Here is a 27,006-nt window from a genome sequence, read left to right as displayed (position 1 = left end):
GCAACATTGTAAATCAACTATATGCTAATAAAAAATTTTTTCAAAATTTTTCCAGAGGGCATATACCATGTTCAGTTCAGTCAATATACCATTTTACATCCGCACTAACAAAGTACAAGAGTTACAGTTGCTCTGCATCCTTGCTACCACTTTGTATTTTGGTAATTTTTATTTTAGCCATTCTAATAGATGTGTCGTGGTTATAATTTGTATTTCCTTAATGGATAATAACATTGAACATCTTTTCATGGGCCTTATTGCCGTCTTTACATTCTCCTTGGTAAAGTATCTACTTAAGTATTTTATCTTTTTTAATATTATATTATTTTATTTTTAATTTTTTATTGACATATAATTGATTTACAGCATTGTGTTAGTTTCTGATGTATGGCAAAGTGATTCAGTTATACATATATAAACATACTGTTTTTCATATTCTTTTCTATTATGGTTTATTAGTTTCCTGTGCTATTAAATAGGATTTTGCTGTGTATCTATTTTATATATAGTATTAATAGCTTGTATTTGCTAATCGCAAACTTCTAACTTATTCCTCCTCTACCCTCTTTCCCCTTTGGTAGCAATCCGTTTGTTTTCTGTGAGTCTCTTTCTGTTTCATAAGTAAGATCATTTGTGTCATATTTTAGGTTCCACATAATGAAATCATCTGGAGAAGCAAATGGCAACCCACTGCCTGGAGAATCCCATGGACAGAGGACCCTGGCAGGCTACAGTCCATGGGATCACAAAGAGCTGGACACGGCTGAGCGACTAAGCACAAAGATACCATATGATATCTGTCTTTCTTTGTCTGACTTAGTTCATTTACTACAATAATCTCTAGGTCCATTCATGTTGTAGCAAATGGCATTATGTCATTCATTTTATGGCTGAGTAGTATTCCATTGTACCTATGTACCACATCATCTTTATTCATTCGTCTGTCAATGGACATTTAAGTTGTTTCCGTGTCTTGGGTATTATAAATAGTGCTGTTATGCACATTGGGGTGCATGTATCTTTTTGAATTAGAGTTTTTATCTTTTCTGGTTACATGCCCAGAAGTGGGATTGCTGGATCATACAGCAACTCTATTTTTAGGTTTTTAAGATCCCTACACCAATTTATATTTACACCAACAGTATAGAAGAGTTCTTTTTTCTCCACACTCTCTCCAGTATTTGTTATCTGTAGACTTTGTAATGATGGCCATTTTGACTGGTGTGAGGTGGTACCTCATTGTAGTTTTGATTTGCTTTTTTTCTAATAATTAGTGATATTGAGCATCTTTGCATGTGCCTCTTAGAATATGTATGTTTTCTTTGGAGAAATTATTATTATTCTATATAGTAGAAGACTATTTAGGTCTTCTGCCCATTTTTTGATTGAGTTATTTTTTAATTTCTTGTCATTGAGTTGTCTGAGCTCTCTGTATATTCTAGAAATTAAGCCCTTGTTGGCCACATTGTTTGCAAATATTCTTTCCTAATATGTAGGTTGTCTTTTCGTCTCATTCAGGAAATGAGACTCTGATGTATAGCTGATAAGTTTAAGTACATCCTATTGGTTTATTTTTGCTTTTCTTTCTATTGCCTTGGGAGACTGACCTAAGTAAACATTGATGTGATTTATGTCAGAGTTGGATTTTTTTCTTTTCATTGATATTTGAGGGTTCTTTATGTGTTCTGGTTAAATTCCTTTTTTAGAAATATGATTTGCAAGTATTTTCTCCCAGTTTGTAGCTTGTCTTTTCATGCACTTACTGTCTTTTGCATATCAACAATTTGTAATTTTGATGAAGTCCAATTTATCAATTTCTTCTTTTATACTTCATACTTTTGGTATTTGTTTACTCTTCAGAATGTCAATATGATGAAATTGCTTTGACTGATATTCAACACTGAACCAGTCTTACATTCACAGGATAAATTTCACTTGGCATTGTATATTATTGTTTTTGTATATTACTGGGCAAACTTGGGTTCATTTCAAGTGATACTAGAGGGGAAAAAGTAATAAACCCACCTTTTTGGTCATCTTCTCCAATATGACTGCTACTATTTACCTTCAGAGCCCTCAGATGCTTCATTTATTGAATGAAGATTCCATAGCTACAGTCAGTAGGAGGAAGAGGGTGGAATGAATCAATGTGATCACTCTACTGCATCTAGAATTCAACCTCTTCAATAGTTTTAAAAATTCCTGCAAGAGACAAGAGAATGGTAGATGAAATTTCTATTCTAAATTTCCTGCCTAACCAAATGTTTAGACCTATTAATGCTAGGAAGAGGAAAAATGTAAGTGTGGGCGGATGAGGTGGGACTATCATATAGTCATGTGAAATATTTGAAAGCCAAAAAAAGAAAAGAAAGTCTTTTAAGCTTCACTTTTACAGGCTTATATTTTACCCACCATCTGTGGGAAAGGAAATAAGAAACGAAACATAAGAATTAAAATAAGTTTTGGAATCAGCAAAGGACTAAAGAAAGTTTTACTGGGCAAGTTAGTATGGATTCAGGAAAGGAGGAAATACACTATACTTACTGAGGTTTTTTTGTACCATCTCCAAACCAGTACTTGCCAGGAATTTCCCTTTTTCCATTTACCCTGCTTATAAGCCCACCACAAAGAGCAAGGCTTGGGTTTGCCTAAGCCTACGCTTGAGACAGAAATAAAACCCTTTTCCCTCCAAACAGGGGACTGAGCTGTGAGACCTTGAAAGCTTTCCTTATTGCTTATCTTCTTTGTTATTCTTTTATAGCCTTGTGGATCCATAATATCATTACCTTTCCCCCACACGATTGTCTAGTTTTGACTCTCATGTCTATGGAGTTCATGCAGTTAGGTCACAATAAAGGTCAATTTCTACACAATGTGCTACTGTGTTAGCTGGTTTCAGTCTGAATATATTAATTCTGGTGCGTGTGTGTGTGTGTGTGTATTTTGGGAAATTTTCAGTCAGAGCTTAGTCAAGGATAAAACAGCCTGCATTGGGAGACTCCTGACAAAAGAGATAAGGATTTTCTCCATACTCTTTTCTACAAGTGTCTCTGTACTGGACTTCCATCCAGTGACTGGCTTGGTCAGAAACACCAGTTCCTCTACTCTTCAAGGGCCAAAGTTGAGAAAAGGGATTGCTGGGTATGATTTATAAGATGAAAATACAGACTATTCATCCCAAATGAGACACTAAATTTACTCTGAAAACCTGCTCTGTTTGCCCGGAGATGACTCTCATGGAAAATAGCCTGGAGCCTCTGCTAAAACGAGGGTTGTTATTACCCAAAGCCCTGTCCCTCCTCTCTGCAGCCTAGCAGGAAACAGAGTTTAGAGTTTGTGCTATCAGCCTAACAGAGTAACCTAACCCAGAGCGACCAGACTGCAGGCTTCTCGTGAGCCAGGGACCATGTATTCTTTACTTTAGCTCTTGCTCAGCATGATCCTTCCACATGGGGGTCATCCACAAAACTATTTAACTAAGTGACGTCTCGACAAGATCTGAGAGTTGATTCATGCATCCACATTTAGTGAGTGGCCTGCTATGGGTGAGACCTTGTTCTAGTCCCATACACTGAAATAAGAAAAAGAAACCCCCCAAATCCTGCTTTAAAAAGACTCTTTTGGTGGGAGAGGCAGGAGGTAAGCAATGGTCTCGATCAGCTTGGCCTGCCCTTACAAAATACTGTAGATTGGGGTGGCTTTAAGCAACAGAAATTTATTTCTCATGGTTCCAGAAGCTAGAAGTCCAACATCAAAGTCTTGGCTAATTTGGTTTCTAGTGAGAGCTCTTCCTGGCTAGTGCATGGCCACCTTCTCTCTGGGTCCTCACACAAAGAGAGAGATGAATCTCTGGTGTCTCTTCTTATAAGGACACTAATCCTGTTGGATCAGGGATCCACTCTTAAGACCTTATTTAACCTTAATTGGTTCTCAATTTACATATAATATGCTGAGAAGTAGGGCTTCAACATGCAAAGTTTAAGGGGATACATATCAGTTCATATTACCAACCGTCCAACAAATTAAGGTAGTAGTGAGTGGTATAAAAAGAAAGTGGAAGAGACGAGGACAGCTTGAGATCAAATGATGCTAATAGGCTTCTCTGAGGAGATGGCATCAGCAGAGGCTTCAGTGAAGACAGGAAGCAAGCTGCTGAAAGGGGAAATGGTCCAGAGACTCTCCTCTCTCTGGGGAGACCAAGAAGAATGCTTGGTCACAGCAGGTAGATGTTTCAAAACCAAAAAGAATTGATCAGATAGAGTTGATTAGGGAGAAAGAGCAGGTAGATGTTTCAAAACCAAAAAGCCTTTGATCAGGTAGAGTTGATTAGGAAGAAAGAGCAAGCCTTCACTTGCTTGAGTGAAGCAGCCTTCAGCCTTTCAGCTCAGTCCCAAGGAGGAAGCACCTTGGCCCACCTGATCCCCACTGTGCCTGGAGGAAATGAAGGGGAGGAAGTCTAAATGTATTTAGAATATCAGATCTCTCTAATGATAAGAGCTCAAACCTCAGGAGACTTTAGCTTGTCCCCAGAGCCCTGAAATAATTCATTCAACAATTTGCAATAATTCAGAAGCTCTTATTACTATGTGCCAGGTACTGTGCAATTATTCATGATCATGGCTTGGCATAGAAACTAGTAAAATGCCCTTGGACTTCTTTTCCTGGAAGGTAGTTATTACTGTGGAAAGTCAACCCGTTCTGTCGCAGGCTTGGGATGCCCTAGGACAGAACTGGCTGCTCTTTCTCTATTGCTTGGTCCTTGTCTTTGGTTCTCTTCTCTATCTTGTGTTCTTTTCCTAGTTATCTCATCTAATCTTGTATAACCCTTATGCCTATTAATCTGTAATTTATATTTGTATTCACACATTTATTTTGAACTCTAAACTCATAGATACTTAATGACCTACTGGACCTCTCCGTTAGGATGTCTGATAGATCTCCCAAACTTATTGTGCCCCAAACCAAACATATCATGTTCCTCCCCAGTCCTGCCCTACCCACAGTCTTTCTCATCTGAGTTGATGACACCTTAACCTTGCTCAGTCCTGAAACCTCAAAACCACGCTTGACTACTCAAATCTTCATGCCCAATCTTTCAACAAATCCTGTTGGTTCAAGCTTCCAAATATACACAAACTCTGACAATTGTGTGCATGTCTGCTGCCGCCAGCCTGGACCAGGCACCATCATCGCCATCATTCTTCCCCTGTGTTATTGCGATAGTTTCCTGACAGGTCTTCCTGCTACTACTCTTTTTCTGTTTGTCAATTAAAAAAAAAATTGAAGTATAGTTGGTTTACAGTGTTTCAAGTATACAGCAAAGTGATTTATAAACACACAGACACACATATGGGTCTTCAAAGTTGGCAGCAGTGGTAAATCATCCGCCTGCCAATGCAGGAGATGCAGGAACCGAGGGTTCAATCCCTGGGCCAGAAAGATCCCCTGGAGGAGGAAATGGTAACCCACTCCAGTATTCTTGCCTGGAGAATCCCAAGGACAGAGGAGCCTGGTGGGCTACAGTCCATGGGCTCGCAAAGAGTTGGACATTTTTACTTAAGTGTCACCTTCTTAGTAACACCTCCCTGAACATCTTATTTAAAATTGCAACTTCCTTCACAACACTCCCAACCCCTTACACTGCTCAACTTTCTTGAATATCCCATGTCACCATTTGACACATCATGCAATTTACTTATCATCTGTTGCTAACTGGCTGTATTCTCTCACTAGGCATCAGTTCCACAAGGACAAGAATTCTGCCTTTTTGCTCACTTGTGTAAGCTCAGGAGTCTAGAATAGTGTCTGCTACTTAGTAGGTACTCAACAAATATTTGTCTTGTGAATTAATTGCTTTTAATGTAGATGTGTTGCTCTCCACACAAGGCTATGGACAATATTTAATGCAATGCTGTGCATCCTAGACCTTCAAATACATGATTTTGATGGGTTGGTCAGTTGGAAAAGGCACTAATTGTGCAGCATTTTGCAAAATTGTCTAATCTAATTTCTAGCTCAAGAAAACTTTTGCAAGAATGTCATGATTATATAAAATGCATTTTATTTTTCCCTTCCTATTGAAGTGTAACAGACATGTACAAGAGTACATCTATCATAAGCACGTAGCTTCTTGCATTGTAATTTCACAAAATGAAGTTTCCTGTGTAAACAATGCCCAGAGGAAACACACATTATCAGTTGCGAGATGCCCCCTTGTGCTACCTTTCCTGACTTCTGACATCATAGGTTAGCTTAAGCACATTTGTTTTAAAGAGTCCATATTGTGGCTCCAGCAGTTTTAAGAATGCTTGTATAAAATTATCTTATAGAACTGATGTGATTTTTTCCCCTCACTGACAAAGAAAACAGAAAAATGAAACTCTTTAAAAAGCGCAAGCATAAGGACTGTATCAGGAGCTCACATTTCCAAAACAGACTTTCTGGCAAAAATCAATTAAGCTCAGATGTAAGAAGCATCTGGTACACTTACCTCTGGTACATGTTACCTCTGGTACATTTAAGATGGACTAAGAAATACATGACTGAGGGCAGGAGGAGAAGGGGACGACAGAGGATGAGATGGTTGGATGGCATCACCGGCTCGATGATGGGTTTGGGTAGACTCCGGGAGTTGGTGATGGACAGGGAGGCCTGGCGTGCTGCGGTTCACGGGGTCGCCAAGAGTCGGACACGACTGAGCGACTGAACTGACTAAACTGAAGAAATACATTGTGTGTCGGAAATATATGTCAAGTGCTAAGTTATTATTCCTTTATTGCCTTCTTGGCTTGAATATCGATGCTGTTATGTCTGTGAGAATTTCTCACATAAAGTAAGAAGAAGCTTACTGAAGTTCCCTTTAAATCCCATTTAAATTTAAGGGTAAAGAACTGCACGCATGTGGGTGAGCTGTTATCCCTTATCCCTTCGCATCCCCAGTGCTATTCTCAGAACTTCTCTTTGCTGCAGAAGCAGATGACTCAGACTTCCTACTGTTTCCCACCTCTCCCTCAAACCCTACCTCTGGCCTCAGGGAATTCCCTCTGACCAATAATCATAAGACAGGGGGACTCTGGCCTGATTTAAGGATGTATCTGTCTAGGGTGGCTCTGCAATTCAGAGGGAAATCTCCCTCTGATAGAACTTCAGGCACTACATCTGGTTGGTCACTTGACATGAAAAAAAAGTAACATGAGTTTTCCTGAAATATACTGTTTCATGGGCAATAGCTAACAGGTGGGTGGACTAATCAGGGACTCAGTAATTTTTAAACATCTTGGAAGACTGATGCCAAGATCATCTTCAGGGAAATGATGTCATGGATCCCTAAGAATGGCCATGGTGTTTGAAGCAACTTGAGTCTCATGTAAATGGCCCCCAGAGGACATTCATTGCATAGAAGGCTGAGTAAGGAGGTGGCCAAGAGGGCCTATGCCTTGTTTGGCAGTGAGCCCCCTCCCCTGGCCATCTGGGCACTTGTATAACAGGCTCAAGTACTCTGTGGGAACAGAGAGAGACGCAATACATGGGGACAAAAATGTGCATTTCCTCTCACCACAGTTGATCTAGCCCCTGCCGCTGCAGAGCATCCAATTTTCTAAACCAGGTTCCAACCCTGAGCCCCTGTTTGGCACCGTTTCCTAGGAGCATCAGCCACTCAGGTCAATTATTTTGGACCACTCCAGTTTGGAGTGGTAGTGCTACAACGTGTCTTTATGGGAATAGTTGCATATTCTGGAGAGTGACCCCCCTTTGCTGATCGTCATGCTTCTGCCAGCATTATCACAGGTGGTTGACAGACTGCCTTCTTCACCCCCATGGTATCAGGCACGTCACTGCCTTTGACTCCGGAACTCACTTACAATGAAATAACTGGTACTGACAGCTGACATCAAGAAATCCACTGTTTATTACATCACCTCGAAGCACCTGGCTTGACGGAATAGTGGAATGTCATATGGAAGTCTCAGTGTTTTTCATTTTAATTTGTGTTTTATATTTGAGTATAGTGGATTTACAGTGTTGTGCTAGTCTCAAGTGTACAGCCAAGTCATTGTTATCCATACCAATAGATCCATTCTTTTTCAGAGTCTTTTCCTGCATAGGTTATTTCCGGATGTTGAGCAGAGTTCCTCCCTGTCCTTTACGGTGAATAGTCACTCAGTCATGTCCGACTCTTTGTGACCCCATGGACTTAGTCCATGGAATTCTCCAGGCCAGAATACTCGGGTGGATAGCCGTTCCCTTCTCCAGGGGATCTTCCCAACCCAGGGATCAAACCCAGGTCTCCTGCATTGCAGCAGACTCTTTACCTGCTAAGCCACAAGGGAAGCCCTAGGTCCTTGTTGATTATCTATTTTATTTATAGTAGTGTGTGTATGTTAATCCCAAACTCCTGATTTATCCCTCCCCCCTACCTTCCCCTTTTTGATGGATCAAGTTAGTTTTCTAAATCTGTGTCTGTTTTGTAAATAATTTTACTTGTTCATTATAAGATTCATTTGTATCATTATTTTTAGATTCCAGGTATAAGGGATATCATATGGCACTTGTCTTTGTCTGACTTATTGAAGGTTTGCTTTATGGAAGCGGGCAGCAAGGGAGACAACTTCTTGTGAGGCTGGAGTGTTGTTCATCAAGTGCTCAGATCTGTGGTCAATACAAGGTGCTGAGTATGTCTGTAGGCACCCGGGATGGAGGTGGAAGTGGCTTCTCTGTTACCCTGAATAACCCTCTTCAAGGAGGTTATCTTCCTGTCCCTGAAACATTTTGTTATCTAGTGAGCTTGCGGTCCTTGTGCCAAACAGGGAGGAATATTTCCATGGCGCAGCAGTGAAAATGCCCCATGGCCATCTCAGGCTGTGCCTGCCGTAATTAAGGGCAACACATTGGGTGTTTCTACGGGCCAGTGCGATTGATTCTGTTTAACAGGGAGAAACTGGATTGCTACCAAATGGGGACAGTGCTGTGACCGGAGCCCAGGGGATTTATCGTAGTCCCCGTGCAACTGACATGGTCAATGGGAGGCCAGAGCGACTCCATAATGACAGAGCGCTAAGTATGATACCTGCGTCCTGAGGAATGGAAGGGTTGGCGCACTCCTTCAGGGAAGAACTGCCTTCACTGCCAGGGTGCCAGCTGAGAGTCAGGGCATCATGAACAGAGGGGGTGGGAGAAGGAAGTCAGGATGGTCACATCAGGTCTGCTCAGGCCTGGGGCTGGAGCAGCCAGATTCTGCTGTCCCTGCTTCCTCATCTCCCTCTCCTGGCACCTTGCGCCCCTCCGGGTTTAGTGTTTCCAGGAAGGAACAGGAACCAACTCTGTCATCCATCAGTGATGACACTCGGAGTGTTCTCATGGTCGGGGACCTGAGCTGCTTTCTCCAGCGGAGGAAAGAACTGGAATGGAAGCTGAGTGGCAGTAGGCGGCCCAGCCTGGTTCTTCTGGGCTCTTTTCTCTGTCCTCTCTGGCCAGGCTCTGGGGCCTGGGGTCTGACCGCCCCTGCACCAGGCGCCTGGCATGCTCTCCCTGCCCTCTGACCCGAGGCACTGGCCGGAGGCCCCAGCTCCCAGCCGTGGGTCTCTCTGGGCAGCGCAGCTCTCTGCAGACCGGCAGCTGCACCCCTCTCTGGGGCTGATGGCTAATCCCTGGGTGTCTCCCTAGATCCTGTGGGCCCCATTAACCCTGCCCACGCCTCTGTTAATAATCCCCATGCGCAATGATTTTCAGTTAAACCCTTTTGAGGGTGCCATCTGTTTCCTGCTAAGACTTCAGTGGATAGAGCAGGGAAAAATCGCTGAGAAATTGAGATGCCATTGGCTGCTGTGAGGAGAAGGGAAATTTAGGGAATATACAGGCCAACACATTACAGCAGGCCAGAATCCATGCCTTTCCACAGACTGAAGAAAAAAAAAAAAGAAACCAGTCATCTCGACTGGTCTGAGTTCATAGATTTTTGTTGCTATTTGTTTTGTTAACGGTTGTCAGGTAGAAAACAGCCTGTAACACACACTGGGTTGTGCCTAAGATGGAGGGGATTCCTTCAATGCTGAACTGAGGACAGTCCTGGACAGATACGGGGATTACCTTCATCTCAGACTTTAGTCAGGACCTCCGAGTCCTCCCCAGAGGACCCTGCTCAAGGAATATTCCAAGGCAAAGAACACCCTTCTAGAATCACATGCTCTCTCCTCTCAATACTGTATCAACGGCAGAAATCTTCTCTGGCCTGTGGCATTCTTTCCATTAATCCTACATATAGTCTGAGAAGCCCTCTGACTGTTGGTCTAGGCAGCCAGTATCAACTGCTCAGAGCTGGAATGCCAGGCAAGAACGGTCTGCCGCCTCAGAACTTAGAGCTCTGACCCCCAAACCAACAGCTGAACTGGGTCCCCTTAGAGCCTCCAGAAGACTTTTTTTTTTTTTTACTTTATAACCCTGGAACTTGCCAACGTGGCGGACAGAGTGGTCTTCTTGATTCCTTTGGCTCCTCAGGCCAAAAACCTGACTTTGTCTTTCTCTCTGTCTCTCCATCTACTGTAGAAGCCCCAGAGGCTGACAGCATGTCGTAAAGACAGCAGCTCACACCTTCGGGACGTCCACAACACGCACGGTGCTGTTCTTTCTTTCATTTGGCTGTGCTGGGTCTACGTTGCTGCTCAGAGTTTTCTCTACTTGCAGAGAGAGGGGCTGCTCTCTAGTTGTGGTGTGTGGGCTTCTCATTGTGATAGCTTCTCTGGCTGCAAAGGGCTTCAGGGTGCACGGGCTTCAGGAGTTGCGGCTCCCCAGGCTCTAGAGCACAGGCTCCATAGTTGTAGCTCACAGGTCTAGCTGTTCCACGGCACATGGAATCTTCCCAGATCAGGGATCACACTCATGTCTCCCATATTGACAGGTGGACTCTCTACCACTGAGCCATCAAGGAAGCTCCCATGGCATTGCTCTTAGGTAGTATTTACCTACTATGTATCTTTGATGGATAAGGAAATAGAGTGTTGAGTGACTTAGGGTCTGCCCTGCTCAGACAGGTGGCATGTCGTGGACTCAGGATTCGCCTCTGCTCCGCACACTCGGAACTCTGAGGGCTGAATGGTCATGCCCTCATCTTTTTCACCTGGGTAACCTTGGCACCTGGTCCAGAGCCTGGCAGGTAGTCGGTGTCAGTCATTAAATATGTGCTTAAAATTGTTCAATGAAGATAAACCCTAACATAGAAAGCTGCTTCTACTTTCACGCTCCTTTTCCCTGGACCCTGCCCTGGCTTTATTAGGCTACATGGCTTTATTAGGCTTCTAAGGAAAGGCAACCTTTAGTGGACTAAAGCAGCAACCTGGAAGAAAAAAGGATCAGAGAGGCCCAGCGTTATGTGGGTCCAAATCCAGGCTCTCCCAGTCACCTAATCTGTAAAATAGGAATTTCAGTGGTGTGTACCTTGAGGAATTGTACTAAACGCTGTACTAAACCTTGGTATCCAGTGAATAATGCTTAGTGGCAGTTTTGATTTCTTTAATTGGTATTATTACAAATCAACCCAAATGTAGCAAATCTAAGCGCAAAGGGAAAATTTCCATTTCTGGGAGCAACTCCTGTCCACTTCCGAGTTCCATCTCCTAGCTGAGGGCTCTTTCCCTGGAATCTATATATTTCTTCTTCAAGGCTTTATCGATGTTTTGTCTCCGGAGCCAGTGAGTGCAAGGAGAGAAATCCTTGCGCTCCCTCTAGAGGCCAGCGGTGCTCCAACTCTGAAATTTTCAATGACGTCCTGGGACCCACAGGATGCTTTCTGAGATTTTGTTTATTCCTCCCGGTGTTCACCCTCCTTCTGTGCCGGCTGTTTCCTGTTTGTCCCTTTAGGTCCCAACATTTTCCACTCTGCTCTGGGCCCCAGGATGCTGACTTGTAATAGACTGCCTTCATAATATCCCTCGCCCACCAACTTCTAGTTTGTCGTAACCAATGGCAGTCACCAGTACTGAGGTCTAGGGTTTTCTTTCTCCAGGCTCCTCCCAGCCAGGTTGCTAAGAGCAGACCACAACACCCTTCTAGCAAAGCCCACAGCTCCTGTCAGCAGACTGAGATGTCTGGTCCTTTGGCGTTGGCTCCCCTGTTCCCCCTCAGACCTAGGGATGGCAATGACTTTTTGTTATTACCTCATAATACAGAATGTCTCTTTGGGCCTTTAATAAGAGGGACAGGGAATCCTGGCATGCTGCAGTCCATGGGGTCGCAAAGAATAAGACATGGCTTGGCAACAGAACAACGGCAACACAGCCTATCTCTGTTATTTCCCTTAATCCTTCCCACAGCATGGTAAATAGTCCCTTTACCAAGCTCTCAGTTGCCCTGTTTGAGAGTGGCATCTAGCTCCTGACAGTTCTACTCATCCTGTGTCCAAGTTCCTCGGGCCGACACTCTTCTCTCTCCCTCATCTCCCTGGTACCGGTGCGCCAACAAATCAACTCCTTAGAGTTTCCATAATACAATGTGTGTAGCGCTCCAGGATTCTTCGATCAATTCACCCATCTGCAGAGCCCTTTCACACTCCGTGTCCAACCCCTTTACAATCCACTCTCCTGCTGGCCTCTACCCAATCCCCTTTCCTCTTCAGAGGTCATGGCTCAACAGCCATGCCTTCTATTCAGTCCGTCCTCATCTCCCACGGTGAACATTTCCCCCCCCTTCACACCCATACCATTTCCATCCTACTTGGTAGCAGCCTTGCATTTTGGTTGTGTTTACTTTTTCACTAGTGTTTGTGGAGGATCCTGGCTAGTTTAATTATGTTCCATTGACTGGATTAATTTATACAAGCCTAATCCAGCCAGAACATGGCATTTCCCTAGCCACAGGGATTTCTTCGCAAGTGTTCCACTCAGCAGGGAACTGAGAATCTTTGATCCTCCCTTTCAGGAAGTAATGCTCTCCCCTTCAGAAGTGAAGGGGGAACATGTAGTTACATCTGCTGCCAGCTGCCATTTGGTAACCAAGCAGGATGCTGGGTCTGAGGAAGAAGCCAGGACAGAGAGAGGCAGAGCTGAGAGAACCAGGGAAACAGATCTGTGGTCTTGCCCACACTGTGCCCACATCTGTTACACAAGCCCGTTTGAGATGGGTTTTCAGTTATTCAAACTAAAAATACCTGCAACATTTATGTTAATAAAAGATTGGGATTCATAAGGTGCAATTAGAAAACAATTTAATTCTTTTCTTCTTCTGTCCAAACTTACCCAAAGTCCTACTTCTTCCTCTCTGGGTGAAATCTCAGAGGCGGGGTGCAAGGGGGAGGGGGAAGCCCCATGCCTCATCTGTTCTTTCACTGATGATAAAATGCCTTCCAGGACACCTCTAATTCAAAACAGTTTTATTCCAGAAATTAAAGCATCCACCTCCTCTCCCCTTTGGCTTTCCTTGTCGCAGAGTTGCCCCGGAGAGTCAGGAAGAAGGGGCGGAGCACACCCAGCTCCGCCTCTCTCCAGGTCCTGCCTCTTATGTCTGCGAAGAGGGAGTATTCCAGTTTGCTTTTTTCATTGAAGGGTAAACTCTGCTTTGCTGGAGTGAACGGCTGGATTGGGTGAGAGCGCAGTTAGTTCAGTTTAGAAGCCTGCTAGGAAGGAATCTGTTTGGTTATAGCCTCATGCTTACACGCATGCTCACTCGCTCAGTCGTGTCCCACTCTTTGTGACCCCATGGACAGTAGCCCCCCAGGTTTCTCTGTCCATGAAATTCTCCAGGCAAGAATACTGGAGTGGGTTGCTATGCCCACCTCCGGGGGAGCTTCCCAATCCAGGGATTGAACCCAGCCCCCCACTCCACCCCCATCTCTTGTCTCCAGCATTGGCAGGCAGGTGCTTTACCACTAGCTTCTCTTGGGAAGCCATATCCTTAAGTCAAATCCATTATTGTTATAGCACTGGTGATATGAATTTCAACCTCCATCTGTCTGAAACCTGTAGGGCTCAACTGCTTCCCCATTTGGGTGGGAAAGAGAAGTCTTATTAGGCACTTCCCTGGTGGCTCAGAGGTTAAAGCATCTGCCTGCAATGTGGGAGACCTGGGTTCGATCCCTGGGTTGGGGAGATCCCCTGGAGAAGAAAATGGCAACCCACTCCAGTATTCTTGCCTGGAAAATCCCATGGACAGAGGAGCCTGGTGGGCTACAGTCCAGGGGGTGGGGTAGCAAAGAGTTGGACACGACTCAGCAACTTCATTTTCTTTAAACACCATCAGAATCTACAGATGTTTTTTTTCCCCAAGTAGTCTGTAAATTTTTCCAAATCAGTTGAGCACTTTTACAGTGTGGGAGAGTTTACTAAAAGCCTGGCTTCCCAGCTGATGTAGTTTAAATAATTTGGTGACCTCAGGGCTGTGTTTCCCGTGGCGACAACCTCTGAGACTGAGGCAGCTGCCCTCTGCTGGTGAGAGGGGCAGGCACTTTCCAGTTCTCTGCAAATTCCTGACATTCACATAAACAGCGATTTTATTTTACTGTTTTCAGTGTATGTCTTGTATAACTGGTGCAATTCCGTTGGGACACCCTGTATTGTATCTGGTAACCCCACAGTCTAGCCTGTCTCACTCATTTTTGTTATCTGCTTGGGCCTAGAAGGTAAGTGAGTTTTCTACCTTTGTTCTCATTTTTACTTATATTTTTATTTAAAATATTGTGTGGTTCATAGTAGTGTGCTTAATAATGTTTATATCATGGATATATCAGTATAGTCTGAGGACCATAAGTATATTCCATAGAGACTATAAGACTTCCACTAAGTCTGGATAAAAAGCTGGATAAAAAGTCGTAACCTCTGGCTGAGGTCATCTTGAATATGGATGACACATTTGTAGTCCAGGGCCAGCCCGGACCTGGAATTCTGGAGCGTTGACCTGTAGGGTTGGCTCTGTGATGGTCTAGCTGAACAGTGGTGGGACTCAGTGAGTCTTCAGGGATCTTTGGTTTCTCACCTATAACAGAAAGAGACTGAAAGACTTTCCAAGACCCCTACCTAATGTTTTGCAGTTTTTTGTTGTTCTGAGTAGTCATCAGAAAAGAAGACGAGCATGTGCGTAATTTGACAGCGGAATTTGTCAGCAGCATCAGGAGAAAAGTCAATTAGTGACTCTGTATCGGTGATAATAAATCAGCGCACATATGTATAGATTACTTTTTCATGTCTTCAGGCGCTATTTTGGGAACTCCTGATCCAACACAAGATGTAGATGCCTAGAAGAGGACATGGTAGACTACTTTTTTGGGAGTTTAAGATGCCATTAACTGATATAGTTTGGTAAGAGCTACTGAGGGAGAAAACACATAAATGATCACATATCATGCTAAGACATATTGGCTGGGCACATGATGATTATATGACTTTTGTCTATCATCCTTTTAATGTGATATATCATATTTATTGATTTGCATATGTTGAAACATTCTTGCAACCTAGGGTTCTTCATCTTTTTGACTATAGCCATCCTGGTGGCTGTGAAGTAGTATTTCATTGTGGTTTTGATTTATATTTCTCTAATGATTAGCATCACTATGAACAAAGCTAGTGGAGGTGATGGAATTTCAGTTGAGCTATTTCAAATCCTAAAAGATGATGCTGTGAAAGTGCTGAATTCAATATGCCAGCAAATTTGGAAAACTCAACAGTGGCCACAGGACTGGAAAAGGTCAGTTTTCATTCCAATCCCAAAGAAAGGCAATCCCAAAGAATGCTCAAACTACTGCACAGTTTCACTCATCTCACACGCTAGTAAAGTAATGCTCAAAATTCTCCAAGCCAGATTTCAGAAGTACATGAACCATGAAATTTCAGACGTTCAAGCTGGTTTTAGAAAAGACAGAGGAACCAGGGATCAAATTGCCAACATCCGTTGGAGTATCAAAAAAGCAATAGAGTTCCAGAAAAACATCTATTTCTGCTTTATTGACTATGCCAAAGCCTTTGACTGTGTGGATCACCACAAACTGTGGAAAATTCTGAAAGAGACGGGAATACCATACCACCTGACTTGCCTCTTGAGAAATCTGTATGCAGGTTAGGAAGCAACAGTTAGAACTGGACATGGAACAACAGACTGGTTCCAAAGAGGGAAAGGAGTACATCAAGGCTGTATATTGTTACCCTGCTTATTTAACTTATATGTAGAGTACATCATGAGAAAAATAGGCTGGATGAAGCACAAGCTGGAATCAAGATTGCCAGGAGAAATATCAATCACCTCAGATATGCAGATGACGTCACCCTTATGGCAGAAAGTGAAGAAGAACTAAAGAGCCTCTTGATGGAAGTGAAAGAGGAGAGTGAAAAAGTTGGCTTAAAGCTCAACATTCAGAAAACTAAGATCATGGCATCCAGTCCTTTCACTTCATGGCAAATACATGGGGAAACAATGACAGACTTTATTTCGGGGGGGGGGGGGGTTCCAAAATCACTGCAGATGGTGATTGCAGCCATGAAACTAAAAGACGCTTACTCCTTGGAAGGAAAGTTATGACCAACCTAGACAGCATATTAAAAAGCAAAGACATTATCTTGCCAACAAAGGTCTGTCTAGTCAAGGCTATGGTTTTTCCAGTAGTCATGTATGGATGTGAGAGTTGGACTATAAAGAAAGCTGAGTGCCAAAGAATTGATGCTTTTGAACTGTGGTGTTGGAGAAGACTCTTGAGAGTACCTTGGACAGCAAGGAGATCCAACCAGTCCATCCTAAAGGAAATCAGTCCTGAATCTTCATTGGAAGGACTGATGCTGAAGCTGAAGCTCCAATCCTTTGGCCACCTGATGGGAAGAGCTGTCTCGTTGGAAAAGACCCTGATGTTGGGAATGACTGAAAGTGGGAGGAGAAAGGGAGGACAGGGGATGAGATGGTTGGATGGCATCACCGACTCAATGGACTTGAGTTTGAGTCAACTCCGGGGGTTGGTGATGGACGGGGAGGCCTGGTGTGCTACAGTCCATGGGGTTGCAAAGAATCAGACTTGACTGAGCGACTATACTGAACTGAATGATTAATGACGTCGGGAATCTCTTCATGCTTACTGACCATTTATATATCTTCTTTAGCGAAATGTCTTTTAAAATCATTTGTCTATTTTTAAGTTGTGAGGCATACATACTTGAAGAAAAATAAAAGTTTGATGTGGTATAGAATGAGATGAGGCATGAATTTTTAAAAAGCTTTTGAGATTTAAATGAAGGAAAAGAAGGGGGTCAAGAAAAGATTTTATAGAAGTAAAGGCAGAGGGAATAGCTAAGACTATGAAGAAAATCAGAGATGGTAACTGGATAGAGAATGACTGGAAAGAGGAGCCACACTAAATAGGGTAGTCTCTGGAGGCTCTTTGAGGAGTGTCATTTAAGCGAAGACCTGTCAGCCATCTTCAATTCCATCTTCCCCTTCATCCCTCTTACACACTTACTTGACAAGTCATAGCTATGATACTGTACCACAAATGACCTTCTAATGCATAAGCTCATGATGGTTATCATGATCTAACACATAAGCTCATAATGGGAAAAAGGAGAAAATTCTCACAAGTGGAAACCTGATACAACTGTCAAAATACATGGAAGAAGCTAGGTAAATTGTGAATTATTATCATGATTTTATTTATTCTAAGACAGTAAAAGCTACATTCTTTCTTTAAAAAATAAAATATTAAACTATGTCTTAAAAAAAATTATCAGTGTCTGTAGGCAGGTCCGATAACCCTTTGCCAACAGATACTATTGGTTCAGGACCAAGGATAGCATTTCAGTTTTTCTGCCCCCTCCCTTCATTTTATTTTGTCACGTGCATGCGTACTAAGTTGCTTCAGTTGTGTCTGACTCTGTGTGGCTCCATGGACTGGGACCAGCGAGGCTCCTCTGTTCATGGGATCCAGGCAAGAATACTGGAGTGGGTTGCCATGCCCTCCTCCAGGGCCTCTTCCCAACCCAAGGATCAAACCTGTGTCTCTTATGTCTCCTTCATTGGCAGATAGACTCTTACCACTAGTGCCACCTGGGAAGCTCTATTTCTGTCAACTCTCCATTTTTTTTTACATCCCTACTGCCAGCACCCCAACAGTGCCAGAATGTTCCATTCCTACAGTACCCTCCATTCTACCGAAGTTCACCGCCCAAATAGGATGCCATTGCTGCTGCTGCTGCTAAGTCGCTTCAGTCATGTCTGACTCTGTGCGACCCCATGGACTGTAGCCCACCAGGCTCCCCCATCCTTGGGATTCTCCAGGCAAGAACACTGGAGTGGGCTGCCATTGCCTTCTCCAATGCATGAAAGTGAAAAGTGAAAGTGAAGTTGCTCAGTCGTGTCCGACTCTTAGTGACCCCATGGACTGTAGCCCACCAGGCTCCTCTGCCCATGGGATTTTCCAGGCAAGAGTAGTGGAGTGGGGTGCCATTGCCTTCTCCAGGATGCCATTACTTATGTGCTTTCTTTCCCTTCAATACTTCTCTCTTATTTTTCTTTTCAATTTTGGTAAAGTACACCCAATATAAAACTTACTATTTAGCCATTTTTCAGCACATAGCTCAGTGACACTAAGTACATCCACCTAGACTTTCTTTATCTTCTCAAACTGAAACTCTACACCCATAAAATAGTAACTCCGCAGCTCCTTCTCCCCCTCAGCTCCTGGCAAACACCAGATTCTACTTTCTGTCTCTTCCCCTAACCCTGCTACCACCACCACTTTTTATTTCCTATTCTGCAGATTTCCACAGAATAGTTCATCGATAGCATAAGCATCAACCCTAGTAATTATAAATGCAAATTCTCAGACTCTTGATCTACTGAACCAGAAATTCTCAAGCAGACTCAGCTCTCTGCAGTTTAACAAGTCCTTCAGGTGATGCTAATGCTCATTTCCTGCAGGAATGTTCTGCAATAGCTTAACTGTTGACTTGAGGTAGCTGGGTAAAAGTGAAAGTGAAAGTCACTCAGTCCTGTCCGATTCTTTGCGACCCCGTGGAATATACAGTCCATAGAATTCTCCAGGCTGGAATACTACAGTGGATAGCCTTTCCCTTCTCCAGGGGATCTTCCCAACCCAGGGATCAATCCCAGGTCTCCCGCATTGCAGGCGGGTTCTTTACCAGCTGAGCCAGAAGGGAAGCATAAGAAGACTGGAGTGGGGAGCCTATCCCTTCTCCAGAGGATCTTCCCAACCCAGGAATCAAATCGGGGTCTCCTGCATTGCAGTCAGATTCTTTACCAACTGAGCTATCAGGGAACCCCTTGAAATGATGGTTGAATATAAAATAAGACTTGGTTTGAGGCTCAGACCATGTAGCCACAAAATGCATTTTAAAGAAGTCTTGTGGCATGATTTGCCCAGTGGTTCCCAAATATTGATGCACATTATAATCGCCTGGAAAGCTGGTTTGAGAACCTATAGATTTCTTGTATTCACATCAGACATTCTAAATCAAAATCTCTGGGGCGGGAATTGGTACTTTGGCTGCCCTGATGATTCTTACCTAGTTGTTAGCAGCATGAAGGATAGACAGACACAAGTAAGTCTGGAAATTGGAAAGTAAGTTGGGATTACGGAAATACTCCAGGAGGCAGAGGCAGAGGGTCTATAGAGGGGCTGGAGCTTAAAGAACAGAAAGATGGGAAAATCAGTTGTGAGAATGTAGTTGATAGGACTTGGTGACTGAATGTTAATTGATATAAATCATTCACAGTCTTTAAAAGAAAAAGGGTTAATACTTTAATGGTTCAGAAGGATCTGGTACTTTCCTTTCCATGTATTTTCCTCTACTATGAAGCAACTATATCCAGAAGAGAGTTACACTGCCGGGCAACAGGCTACAAGTTAGTTGTTCAGTCGCTAAGTTGTGTCCGACTCATTGCGACCCCATGGAGTGCAGCACGCCAGGCTTCCCTGTCCCTCACTGTCTCCTGGAGTTTGCTAAAACTCATGTCTATTGAGTCAGTGATGCTGGGTAACTATCTCATCCTCTAATGCCCGCTTCTCCTTTGCCCTCAATCTTTCCCAGCATCAGGGACCTTTGAACAATGCCGGGCAGCTGAAAATCCATGTATAACTTTTGACTCCTCAAAAACTTTTGCTGACAGCCTACTGTTGATTGGAAGCTTTACTGATAACACACACAGTTGATTAACATCTATTTTGTATGTTATACTTGATATATTCTGAATTCTTCCAATAAACTAGAGAAAATGTTATCAAGAAAATCATAAGGGAGAGAAAATACACTTACAGTACAGTACTGTATTTATCCATACCATAAGTTTGTCATCTGTTTACAAAATGAATTATCTGCCTCTATCTACATCAATATTGTCTTGTATAATGCAAAACACTGTAGGTGTTATACATATTACTAACACTAGACATCAAAAATGAAAAGGTAATGTGAAAAAGAAATCCATACTTGCTTATAGGTTTAACAGTTTCTACATTGATAATGAAGTAGCAGCAATATGATTGCTTTATTGTAGCCTAGTGTAATCAATACAAATGCTTCATGGTAGCCTAGCCTATATACTCACCAATGATCAGTATAAAATTTTTATAGCATAAGTCACTCAGTCGTGTCCGACTCTTTGTGACCCCATAGAATGTAGCCCACCAGGTTCCTCTGTCTGTGAAATCTTCCAGGCAAGAACACTCGAGGGGTTGCCACTTCCGTCTCCAGGGGATCCTCCCAACCTCGGGGATTGAACCTGGTTCTTCCACACTGTGGGCAGACTCTACTGACTGAGCCACCAGGGAAACTATTATAGCATACAGTATTACAGTCTTATTCGCAGTACAGTATTGGGAACACTGTTATATTAAAAAAAAATTACCTGTGATGCTAGGCTGATATGCAGTTTCTCTGATTACAAGGGACAGGCATACTGTGTGATGTAATTCTTTAAAGGAAAAATGATAAAACAAAAGAAGGCTAACACACTATTCATTTAATATAAAATATCACTCACCTTATGCCTATGTAAGTATAGACAGAACCTTACATATTTTTATGCATTCATGACATACCTAAATTTCTTAATTTTTTGATATTTCTAGGCTACATAGTTTGTCCAAAAGTTTTTCAAATTCTTGCAAATTTACCCAAAAAAAATTCCAATATATTTGTTGGAAAAAAAAAATACCATTTGTAAGCGGACCTGTGCAGTTCAAACCCATGTTGTTCAAGGGTTAACTTAGATTAAGTTCAGTCCAAGTGCCATATAGGGAAATGAACAGCAGATGGCATCTCTGTGCTATGCCTGAATTATCAACCTTTGAAGGGAACTGGCCTCGGAATGACTGGTGCTAAAATAACAACCCTTTGGAGTGTCAACGTGGATCAACTCAATTACTGATTTGAGGGGGATCTGGAAAAGGAAGGCCAAATAAAGAATCCATTTTGTCCTACCTTTGTACCTGGCTTCTAATGATACCTTGTACACTTTTAAATATTTTAACTCCCATTCAGATTAATAAATTTGCAATCCAAGGTCCCAAATGATCGCTGTAGCAAGTAGAATTACATGAACTCAAGCAGGCTTGAGTTTAGGAAAAAAAATCCCCAACTTGGGCCACTTTTCCAGATGTCCTCCTTTAAGCTCCAAAATCACTGCAGATGGTGACTGCAGCCATGAAATTAAAAGACACTTGCTCCTTGGACCAACCTAGACAGCATATTAAAAAGCAGAGACATTATTTTGCCAACAAAGGACTGTCTAACCAAGACTACGGTTTTGCCAGTAGTTATGTATGGATGTGAGAGTTGGACAATAAAGAAAGCTGAGTGCCAAAGAATTAATGTTTTTGAACTGTGGTGTTGGAGAAGACTCTTGAGAGTTCCTTGGATGGCAAGGAGATCCAAGGAGATCCAAGTTCCTTGGATCCAAGATGGATCCAAGATCCATCCTAAAGGAGATCAGTTCTGAATCTTCATTGAAAGGACTGATGCTGAAGCTGAAACTCCAATACTTTGGCCATCTGATGTGAAGAACTGACTCATTAGAAAAGACCCTGATATTGGGAAAGATTGAAGGTGGGAGAAGGGGATGACAGAGGATGAGATGGTTGGATGGCATCACCGACTCAATGGACATGAGTTTGAGTAAACTCTGGGAGTTGGTGATGGACAGGGAGGCCTGGTGTGCTGTAGTCCATGGGGTCACAAAGAGTTGGACACGACTGAGCAACTGAACTGAACTGACCTTTGAACTTTTGCTATTTGCAAAGTTTAGGAATAGCAAAAAAGAAATAAAATCAAATATGGAAAATAGAGGGCAGGGCAGCTTGGACTAGTAAATGAGGCCAGTGGAATGGAAATAAAGGAGGTGTTATATTTCTTGCTTTTTGTAAAACTTCCTGGGAAAACTGTTAGGTAGGATACAGAATTTTACACATTTTTAATGTGCTTGCAATCACAAAAAATGGCATCATGACTTAGTGATTAAGAGGTGGAGTCTGGAAACACCCACTAAAATCTAAAATTCTTCCACATCCTAGCTGTGTGCCTGTGACTAAGCAACTTAATGTCTCTGCATGTCAATTTCCTCATCTGTACAAGGGAAATGGGAAAAATATCATTTCTCTATAATATACAACATGACTAGTATAATTGACACTGATGTATGTTATATATGCAAGTTAAGACAGTAAATCCTAAGAGTTCTCATCATAAGGAAAGTAAATATTTTTAAATGTTGTATCTATATGAGATGATGGATGTTCACTGAACTTACTGTGGTAATCATTTCATCATGGATGAAAGTCAACTCATTATGTTGTATGCCTTAATCTTATATAGTGCTGTGATTAAGTTATATCTCAACAAAACTGGAAGAAAAAATTAATATTATCTAATCAGATTCTTACAAGATTTGTCAAAAATGTTAAGGTACTTAGAAGAGTACCTGGCATGTGGTGAGCCTATCATAGACAGGTATTTGAAAAAAATTTTTTAAAGCAGCTTTTAAGTGATGGGACAATCTGTGATTTTTTTTCCTATTCAATTAAAAATATTTATTTTTTGATAATTGGAAAAAAGTTAAAATTTTTTTTAACCAAGTGTGCATGCTCAGTCGTGACTGACTCTTTGCCACCCTATGGACCATAGCCCACCAGGCTCCTCTGTCCATGGGATTTTCCAGGCAATAATCCTAGAGTGGGTTGCCTTTTTATCCTCCAGTGGATATTCCTGATCCAGGGATTGAGCATGCATCTCTTTGGTCTCCTGCATTGGCAGGTGGATTCTTTACCAACTGCACCACCTGGGAAACTTTTTTTTTTTTAATTCTTATTTATTTTTGGCTGTGCTGGGTCTTCCTTGCTGCATGGGCTTTTCTATAGTTGCGACAAGCGAGGGCTACTCTCTAGTTGGGGGGGGGGGGGCGGTGCATGGAGCTTGTCATTGTGGTGGCTTCGCTTGTTTCGCAGCATGGGCTCCATGGCGCACGTGAGTCCAGTAGGCGTGGCCCCCGGGCTCCAGGGAGCACGTGAGTCCAGTAGACGTGACTTCCGGGCTCCGGGGCTCACGTGAGTCCAGTAGACGTGACTTCGGGCTCCGGGGCTCACGTGAGTCCAGTAGACGTGACTTCCGGGCTCCAGGGCTCACGTGAGTCCAGTAGACGTCACTTCCGGGCTCCGGGGTGCACGTGAGTCCAGTAGACGTGGCCCCTGGACTCCGGGGCTCATGTGAGTCTAGAAGACGTGACTTCCGGGCTCCGGGGCTCACGTGGGTTCAGTAGACGTGACTTCCAGGCTCCGGGGCTCACGTGAGTTCAGTAGACGTGACTTCCGGGCTCCGGGGCTCACGTGAGTTCAGTAGACGTGGCCCCCGGGCTCCAGGGCACAGGCTCAGTGGTTGTGCCCCATGGGCTCGGTTGCTTCTCACCATGTGGGATCTTCCTGGATCAGGGATGGAACCCATGTCTCTGGCATTTGCACGTGGATTCTTTACCCCTAAGCCGCCAGGGAAGCCTGTCACCTGGGAAACTCTTTTAGCTAAGAGAATTAGAGAAAAATCCATACTTAAATTTTTTCTCTTTTTTGAGCTAGTTTATACATCTCCAACTTTTTCTGTTAATCTGCCAAACCCAATATTAGATATATCTTGGCTGTGAGAAACTTTGAGGTCCTCAGAGTTTTCAGAATTATTATGTATTTTATTATTTATTTTTATTGTAGTCAGATATACATAAGTATTACCATTTTAACTATTTTAAGTGTACCGTTCAATGGCATTAAGTATATTCACAATGTTTTGTAACAATCACCTCTATTTCCAGAACTTCATCATTTCAAACAGAAACTCCACATCTGTTAAACAATAACTTTCCATTCTTCCTTATCCCCAGCCCATTCTGTTAACCTCCATTCTACTGTCTGTCTCTATGAATCCACATATTTGAGGTACCTCAATAAGTGGAATCATAAAATACATGTTCTTCTGTGTTTGGTCTATTCACTTAACATAATGTTTTAAGGCTTACCCATGCTGCAGCAGGCTTTCCTGGTGGCTCAGATGGTAAAGAATCCGCCTACAACGTGGGAGACCTGGGTTCGATCCCTGGGTGGGGAAGATCCCCTGGGGGAAGGGCATGGCAACCCACTCCAGTATTCTTGCTTGGAGAATCCCCATGGACAAAGAAGCCTGGTGGGCTACAGTCCATACAGTCAAAAAGAGCCGGACACAATTGATAGACTAAGCACCACATGGCATGTTACAGCATGTATCAGAATTTCATTCCTTTTTATGACTGACAGTGCATTGTATGTATGTATCACACTTATTGATTTATCTGCTGGATACATGAATTGCCTCCACTTATTTGTTATTGTGGATAACGCTGCTATGAATATTGGTGTACAAGTATCTATTCCAGTCCCTGTTTTTAATACACTTGGGTATATACCTCAGGGTTAAATTTTTAGGAACTGTCAACTGTTTCCACAGGGCTATATCCTTTTACATTCCCACAAGCATCCAGCATTATTTTTCTAATATGTTGGTCTTTTTTTTTTCTTTAAAGTCAAACCTGGACTGGGAGTAAGTAGCAAAGCTTAGAGTCCTGCCACAGTTTGCTGATACCTTGCTAGTAGCAACAATCTTGACACACCACCTCCTAGACTAGAGTGATGTTTCTCAATGTACACAGTTGAGACTCCCAAGGCAATCACCTAAGAGGCTTATTATTAATACATTTGTAGGGTCCTTGATTCCACTTCATATATGCTGAATCAGCATCTTAGGGACTGCGGTCCCCTAAAATCATCATTATGCATGCTAAAACATGAAACTCAGAAACCTAGATTGTTGAGTTCCCAAAGGCGGGGAAAATACCTCAGTCACTTTTGTATCCTTCACTGCCAAATATCCTGAAGATATTCAACAAACATATACTTGAACTAATAATGCAGTCTAAATTTGTTTGATTGCTATGTACAGTATTCATTACAACTAAATTCTATCACTAAACAACTAGTTAGAAAATCTGTAATAGTGTAGTATGCCTTTCATTTGTATAGACCGTGTATCTTACCAGCTGTGGTCTATTATGCCATCTTATGCTGCCAAGAATCTTTATTCTATATGTAATTTTCAACTGAGTCCTTCAAACTTTGTAACAGGGTAAAAAGGGATATGGACTTGGAACTGGAAGAGCTGTCTTTGTGTAACCTTTGATAATTAAATCAAAATGTCTAAGAATCAAGTTTATAATTTCTAAAGGTCGGCAACATTTCCTATCAACTTCGCAGTGTTGCTGAAGCTCAAATGATATTCTACGTAGGAAAGTCTACTGTAGCAACGTCTATAGTTACTATGTGGCCGGGTAATTTAAACAGAACAAAAAATATGTTTCTAAGTCTTCCTAAAGACCTCAAATATGCTACAGTATCAATTAGCAGCTCTAAAGCACAGGCAAACGAGATTGGAACAGAAACACGGCAGAAGAACCTTAAGTGGATGGAAAACATTCGTTCATTCATTCATCACGTTTATCCAGCATCTACATTTATAACACGCTGGGCGTGTGTGAAAAATAGTGATTAAATAAATTCAAGTCTGTCCTTCAGAGATTTAGTACTTTTGTGTATATTAATAAATAGCAAACTGCCTCATTTCAGATCAAACTCTCTTCCGCATCAAAAAATAAGGTGTCCGGGACCCGCTTCAAATTCGCGCGCGCTGTCTCTTTAACGCGTAATAGAATTCTGATTGCATCGATCACAGGTTCGTAACCCTCTCCCAACCATCGGTCTCCTACCTATCTCGGTTACTACCCTCCTTCTGGTATCAAGCCGGGGGAAGCTCAGGTGTTGGCAAACGTTGGCTTTGCTGTGTGGCGACACCTGATCCCGGGGCGTCCGGCTTGCCAGGTGGCGGAGGTCCGGCTTTCCGCGGCGCGGGCGCAGCCTCGGAGCTCGGCTGGCCACGCCTGAGGCGCGGGGTTGGACTGGGGCGCCGTTGTTGTAGTGACCGGGAGGCGCTGCCGCTCCGGGCGGACGGTTCCGGGCACCGCACGGTCCCCCTTCCTACCCCGACCCCTCCCTCCCCCCGGTTCCCACTGCGGGCAGGAGCCGGGAGCTGAGCGCTCCCCCATGGCCTCCTCCCCGGTAAGGACAGGCTGCGGTGCGCCTCCCCGGAGCCGCTCCCGCGGGTTGGGGAGCCAGGTCGGGGCTACACCCGCACCTGGCGGGACATGGAGGCAGGAGTCCTCAGCCGAATCCCGAGCCGCGAGCTCCGCGCCCCTCGCCCCTGGGCGCCCGTGACTCACCCCTAGCCTTCGGGGCACCGGCAGCGCCGAGCCCTGGCGGAGCCCCGGGCGCTCCTCCCCGAGTCCCCGAGCTGTGACCGCCCCGGCGGCCCCATGGTCCCCCTAGAATTCTCTTAGGGTTTCCGTGGAGCGCCTGCGTCAGAATCACCTGGGAGGTTTTTGAAAAGTACAGGAGCCGGGGGGCCCCGCCTCGCACCTGTGACCGCGAGCTTGCGGGCGGGGCCCCGGAACGTGCATTTCAATCGC

General features: G+C 43.4%; 1 protein-coding gene and 1 long non-coding RNA gene across 5 annotated transcripts in view; one reads left to right on the top strand and one right to left on the bottom strand.

Moving 5' to 3' along the window:
* Nucleotides 1-13,345: 13,345 nt before the first annotated feature.
* On the bottom strand, nucleotides 13,346-26,331 carry LOC110130448 (uncharacterized). The gene is made up of 3 exons (XR_011483192.1): nucleotides 26,251-26,331; nucleotides 20,827-20,892; nucleotides 13,346-13,561 (listed from the first exon to the last, which is right to left on the bottom strand). It is a non-coding gene; the product is annotated as an uncharacterized lncRNA (long non-coding RNA).
* POC1B (POC1 centriolar protein B) overlaps nucleotides 25,895-27,006 on the top strand; it is a 100,022-nt gene continuing 98,910 nt past the window's right edge. For 2 of the 4 annotated variants that reach the window (XM_020882468.2, XM_020882467.2), the window contains exon 1: nucleotides 25,898-26,599. In XM_020882468.2, the coding sequence (XP_020738127.1) occupies nucleotides 26,585-26,599 (15 nt within the window). In that variant the 5' untranslated portion in view covers nucleotides 25,898-26,584. Of the gene's footprint in view, nucleotides 26,600-27,006 lie in introns of all 4 variants that reach the window. The other 2 variants (XM_070454311.1, XM_020882466.2) reach the window with 2 other exon arrangements.

The sequence above is a fragment of the Odocoileus virginianus genome, chromosome 24, assembly GCF_023699985.2.
Source record: "Odocoileus virginianus isolate 20LAN1187 ecotype Illinois chromosome 24, Ovbor_1.2, whole genome shotgun sequence".
Classification (NCBI taxonomy): domain Eukaryota; kingdom Metazoa; phylum Chordata; class Mammalia; order Artiodactyla; family Cervidae; genus Odocoileus; species Odocoileus virginianus.
The sequence above is the reverse complement of the archived record's forward strand: the minus strand, read 5'-3'. Positions and strand labels throughout refer to the sequence as shown.